The 6,556-nt window shown below is 41.4% G+C and overlaps 1 protein-coding gene across 1 annotated transcript in view; it reads right to left on the bottom strand.

The window, feature by feature from the left end:
- Positions 1-979: 979 nt before the first annotated feature.
- Positions 980-6,556, bottom strand: part of LOC137182595 (basic helix-loop-helix ARNT-like protein 1) — a 40,218-nt gene continuing 34,641 nt past the window's right edge. The window contains exon 20 of the mRNA XM_067588920.1: positions 980-6,479. Within this exon, the coding sequence (XP_067445021.1) occupies positions 6,322-6,479 (158 nt within the window). The 3' untranslated portion in view covers positions 980-6,321. The remainder of the gene's footprint in view (positions 6,480-6,556) is intronic.

Genomic DNA, 6,556 nt, shown 5'->3' with positions numbered 1-6,556 from the left:
GAGTGGAGTGACTCAGCTCTGGCTACGAATCATATCGCAGATATTTTGCATCCCAGCAGGTGCAGCGTTACACACATTACTGCTGTGTCATCACATCATGACATTCCTGTGAGTTTAGAGAGCAGGGACACCGGCGCTTAAATTTCATATTCTATGACTGACAATAAAGTTCAGCTATATCTGTGTATTAATATACGCAGATAGAATCAGGTTCCTCCTCATCAAGAAGCAGAAGCAGAGGAGGAAACTTAGATTTTTGACTTTTAAACCAGGGGTGGGGTTTTTTTTTTTTTGGAATCTTTGGCACCGGATGAAAGAAATGTTCAATGGCTGGAGACTCAGATATTGAGATTAGAGATTAAATATGCATCAGCTGCTTCCACTGTGACTATGATTATTTAATGCATGAGTTCAAAGTATATGCTCATGCTTTAAATTAGTTTTTAGGCCACAAAATCAAACCATAAATAAGCTTTCAGAGAAGCTGCATTACAAAAACTTGATTTTTGTACCTCATATTTTATCCCCATCCTCAATTTCTTTAAATATTATATGAAGGTCAAAACATAATCTATCAGAAATATCAGAACCTATAAACTATAAAAAGGATTTTTTAATCTTCCAGGAACTAAGAGACCTTTGTAGATGATCTGTGTGGATGCACAGACATGTTGCTGTGTAGCGTGTCATCACTGACCTCCAGTCAGGTGTCTGCTTAATACAGAGACTTGTGGATGTGCAGCAGAGCCATCGTTGCCTTCAGCTCCTGCAGCTGGATGGCAACATCATATAAAAATACCACCGGGCTGCTCTGATTGGCTGGAGGAGCAGATCAGGTGTAAGGCAGAGAAAGAGAAGACCTTCACCCTCTGAGAAAAACATTGTGTGGAGTAGATTTATATATGAATGGAAAAATAAGGAAAAAACAGGGAAAAGCATATAAATGGCAGCACGATATACTGACAGATCCACTCCACCATGACAGAAACAAATAATTTTATTTTAAAAATATTTCACTGCTGATACATACAATACACTCATCATACTCATATATATTTGCATAAAGTATACTCTTAACATGATAATATTTAAAGATTTGATACATTATTGTCAGGTGGGGAGGGGTATATCAACAAGGGGAAACACTTTATTGTAGTGTGTAGCGTAAAAACATTGAAACAGAAAACCACTAGAACAGATACAGAGGGGACCTCGCCAGCTGCCGCCTGATTGGAGGAGGACGACGATGAGGGGCGGAGCCTGAACTCGGCAGGTGTTTTAATGTGAACAGTCTGGTTTCAGTCCAGCTGTGTGCACTGACTGGGGATTTATACAGATGTGCGGCACAGGAGCTGTTGTCTCTCTGACTCGCACCATTCTGCATCCCCATTGAACAGGATCTCGTTTTAAAGGGGCTGCCGAATGTTCAGCCACAACAGGTTGATATCAAGACAGCTGATAACTTGCTGCCCATATGGAAAGAAAACATGTTTGACTGATATTGGCTTAATTTGTGCCTCTCATGTATCAAAAACACTTTCAAGTCTCAGAGTTAAACGTTCGTTTTTCTGAAAGACAAATCCCTGACGGTTTCCAAATTCCACAGATACTCTAATAACATCAACCATAAAACATGAACAATAATTCTTTCAATTTTTTGTTTTATCTGTTACTTGTCTGTATTAAAGCCCCCAAAAACATGCTTTCAAATCCCACGTATTGTTTTATGACATTAAATAATAATGACTAAATGAGCAACAATCAAATTTAAAGTTGGGAAAAAAAAACATCCTTAGTCGTTATTTAAGAGTTGAACACTCAAGAAGTCAAATATCAGGACTGTGTGGACGTGCTCTGATCACATTAGATTAACAGTATGACGTGACAACAAAAGCAAACAACTCCACAAATGTTGCTAAATCATCAGACATCAGCTTTTCCCCGACTGAGCCCATTTTTCTTGTGTTGCACGAAATGAGCAAAGAGTTCAGTCGAGCTAGCCGGAATTCAGAAAGTTGCAGTTAGAGGAGGGAGTTACATTTTTATATATATATTTTTTAATCAAAATGGAAAGAAAAATGATCCAGATGGTTAGATGAGACTGAAGCTTCTAGTTTTTAAGTTTTGTTTAAAAAATATTTTCATTTCCTGGTGTTTATCTTTCAGAAAAAAATGGATGTTTAGCTGTGTGACTGGTATGTAATGATAATACATGAGAGGCACAAACTGGGGCTACTGTTGCATTTACAATGCAGTGTGTATTTCAGACACATAAACACACATGAAAGTTGACCACTTCCTTTTTTTAAACAATAACTATAAATGATGTTAATCTGAAATACATTTCTGCTATAATTTGGGATGTTTAATAGTGTTTCTTGCTTCCGAAAAGCATTGCTGACCTTTTTCAAGTGCATTTCAGAAATGCAATGTAAATCTCAAATTTTTTTCCCTTCAATTTCAATATTTATTTTTTATTTGGATCCTTATTCTCCTCCACAGAATGATTACTAGTCTTCCTGGGACTCACACAAAAATCATTATTTTGAATATAATTGAGACAACATATAAAAATGTTAAATATATTTCTTAGGTTGTGTTCTTTCCTGGAATACCTCACTTAGAATATATTCAAAAAGTTCCACATCATTTTTTTTCCATACAGGCAGACAGTGAGCCTCCTCCCGACACGTCCACCTCTAATCAAACTCTCCCAACAAAAGCTCTTTGAGCAGCAGCGAGCTGGCGAGGTGAAGAGGTCATGTAGAGGATATTCATTATCATGGAGGGAAAAAACGGACACTGAAATGAAGAATTCCATTCAGATGCTCGTGGCCGTCCCTCCTGACCCTGTGAACTGTCACAGGACATGATCAGAGAATGTGGATTAGCTCTATCCCCGTTACAAAGTCCTGCTCTGCTGGATTACTGTCGTTTTCCATCTCTAGGGCATTTATCTGTTTCTATACTCGCCCCCGTGTACATTATAGCCCTCTCTGCTAACAAGGTAGTTTGCATTGACAGTTACGTGTAGCCACAGTAAATCTGAATCATCATTAAGTGCTAAACGGACCAAATTCGAGGGTAACTGCAGGATTTTAAAAAAATCCACATACTGTAAAATCTGTCATTTTTACAGTAGAATTAATCAGAGGTATTTTTTATTTTTTTTACTTCTCCCACTCCAGTCAAACAAGTTAGACAGGGGCCTGTTCCTATTTTTAGGGGGCTAAATTCAAGCCCAGGTACTGACCCAACCCATGTTACAGGTCAGTTTTTAAATATTCTCATCACAAAGGCAAAGAAATACTTTGTGCTGAATCAGAGCACTGATCCAGAGTCAGCTCTCCTGTTGAGGAAATATAGTTTAGTGAGCGAGGACCCAGAACACAGTCCAACTCTAAGTGCTTCATGTGGGTTTTGGGGGAAAAGATGAGCAGGTGGAGACCCTGTGAACCAGACCACCAAGGTTTTCATGTTAGCGGGCCGATGCTAGTTAGCCTGCAGAAAGCAGCATGTAAACGGCAGTGAAGAACAGTTCCTCTTCAAGGAGCACTTGAATTGTCCCGGGTTTTGCAGTCATACTGCTCTCTTCTGAGACTGGAAAATGTTTGGAGAGACATCGAGTGCGCCGTTAACAGCCATGAAGACACACCTGCACACTGAGCTGCTGCTCCCACCGGACTCGACTCAACCTGTTTTTCTCTGTTATCATCTGATTCGCTGTTGTAACAGTCGTCAGAGCGTCGCTCCAGCTGTTCCCTGGAGGACTCGCTGCAGCTAAACTGTGCATGAGAACAAAGCAGCAGAGGGCTTCATGGGTCAATTTCTAGTAACCGAGACGCGACCAGGGACCCTGAGTCGCTCTGTGTGCACATTCTACTCAGTCTAACTGGGTCATGGTGCATATAAGAAGAAGAAAATATATTTTTTGAGGGGGAAGGGGGGGGGCTGAGCAGTGAGTTGTGGGAAGAACGTTGTGTAGTGCTGTTGTTTTGGAGCACAGCGGCCTGTTCGCTGCTGGAACATCATGCTGCTGCCATGCTGGTGTTCTCTCTCAAGGACCCGCATTCATCAAACCGCTGCTAAAAAGGCTAATTTTGCACTTAAGTGGACAAGCAAAGTAAAAACAGTTTTAAAACTGGGTTTAAAAACGTTCTTAAATTTAAGAGAGCTGGATGAGTTAAGAGTAGATTCTAGATGACTGCAGGACAGAAACAAAGGCACATTTAGTAGTGACTGTCACAGAGATTAATGTGTCATTCAGAACAATACTTCTAGTTCACTATTTGCAGCTTCTGTTATCTTCAACCATACATCTGACTGCATGTTACATTACTTCTTCTACATTCATCACAAGTGAAGACTAAAGCTGATACAGCTATCACTTCCATGCATCATCATCTTCTTCTTCTTCTTCTTCTTCTTCTCCTGCACTTGTCGTCGTGTTTTCTCTGATGTATTTCATTCTTATTTATATATTTCTATACAATAAATATATGAGATTGTTGTTCATATCATGTGTGAATTGATACTGGAGATATTAAAGATTTCAAACATATAAAATGAATGAAATCATTTATATTTTTGCAAATAATGTGAGAAAATGTCTTTTTAAAGAATAAATAATGAGCAAATGTTGAGTAAATTCTTGTGCCTGATTTGCTATTTTTGCTCTGAGCAAACATTTGATCAATCATGTGATCACTCTGCTCTGAAAGGTTACTGCTACGCTTCACTGTGAGTCACCTGATGAATTTGTCTTCACTTCTTTGCTCACATGTTTGCTCTTTACTGCATTCTTTAATGTAATCCTTAGAGGTTTGATAAATGCGGGCCCAGGTCCGATTATCCTCTCATCTACTGTGATTGGGTCTGACTTATTTATGCACACTGGGCTTAGGGAGGAAGTTCATGAAGACCTCTACAAAGCAGCAAGACCTTTCTTTACGAGTATTATTTCTGGATAGCTTTACAATGCATCATCATAACTTAATTCTTAGAAGTACTTCATGTTGTTGTAGGCAGGATCAGTTGTGTTTTCAAAACTTGGGAGCAACTTGGAGAAAAAGTTCATGATAATTCATGGAAACAGCAGCTAGGTGGCTTTCCTCTTCTTAAAATGAACTGAAATACACCTGCATGTGGAATTTTTGGGAGTAAGGGACCCTTAAGTATCTTCCGAGCAAATCTCCAGAGGATTACCGTTGTGAGTTTGTTTCCCATGTTGGAGATCACGTGGCTATAATGGCCGTTTCGGGGGGGGGGGGGTGGTGGGGGGCTGGTGGGGGTGGGGTGGGCAAGCGCGCCACATCCTACTCACAGAGACTCCTCCACCTCCCTCCCCCCCCTCCCACCCCCCCGTCAGAGTCACAAACCACTGAACGTTTCAGGAGTCCTGCGTTGGTTCTGGGTTGGCTGTTGACGTGGCGTGACAGGGCCCAGAGCCATTGTTAGACAGAGTTCAGTCGATCAGCAGAGACGCTAGCACCGCAATCCTGATTCCATTTGCTGGACTGTTTTTAGCATAATGGTCTCTCACCGTGGCAATGTAAGGGAACGTCTCGTCTTCAGGCGACTAACATTGCAAAAAATAATCATCTTAATACGTCATTTCAACTTTTTTCTTTTAAAATAAAGGTAGAGTCAGTGATTCTGGAGAAAGATTGTTCAATACGCTTTTTGTTAAATTCAGTGAATATCTCCTCACAGTCCGCTAACTGTCTGTTCTGTGTGTGTGCGTGCTGTTCATTCACAGCCCCTGGCTCTGTAGATGGGAAACTAACTATTCCAGCCAATCAGCAGGGGGCATTCGTGCTCATATGCAGGACAGGAGGAAGTCATCAGAGCAGCTGACAGTCATGACAGTCTGGAGGACTGGAGAGAGAGGGAGGCTGTGGCCAATTCACATGGGAAGTGTTTTCTCACAGAACAGATACGCTTCCGTTTTATTAAATCTATCAATCCACACTGAATCCCAGACAGTCTCACTGAGCCCCCCTGTGTCTTTTTAAGCTCTGAGTCTGTTTATGTCGCGTTTAGTGAAGTGTGAAGGCAGTTTGTTGACTGACTCTACCTTTAAAACCTTCATGAAACAGAACTCATGACTATCTTCTCTTGTTTGTAGTACTTTTAGGACTCTGAACTTGAGGAAAGATTTGTTAAGATGGATATTTTTTGCAATGTAGTTGTCTACAGAGTGCAGGAAACTGGCAGCTAGAATTCATCCTGACTGAACTCTCTCCATCAGTGCCTCTGGAGGGAGTCTCTCTCTCTCTTTCTCTCTATCTCTCTCTCTCTGCTTCTTCCCTTCCAGCTTCCTCACAAAGGCCAGGGCAGGTCGCTGAAGTCGACTGGGCCGCCCAGGCCAGCGTCCGCCTCCAGCAGGGACATGATAACCGCCATGGCTGCCTCGTCGTTGCTGGGGCTGCTGGAACCGGGCTCTTCCATGATGTCTATACTCAGGTGGGAGTTGTCGCCTGGACGAGAGGAGAAGAAGGAGATTTAGGCCAAAGTCACAGAGAAAACAGCCAAATAAAGCTAGTCAGAAAGAGTG

Source organism: Thunnus thynnus, chromosome 5 (genome assembly GCF_963924715.1).
Source record: "Thunnus thynnus chromosome 5, fThuThy2.1, whole genome shotgun sequence".
In the NCBI taxonomy this organism is placed as follows: Eukaryota; Metazoa; Chordata; class Actinopteri; order Scombriformes; family Scombridae; genus Thunnus; species Thunnus thynnus.
Note: the sequence above shows the minus strand (reverse complement) of the source record. Positions and strands in the feature narration are given on the sequence as shown.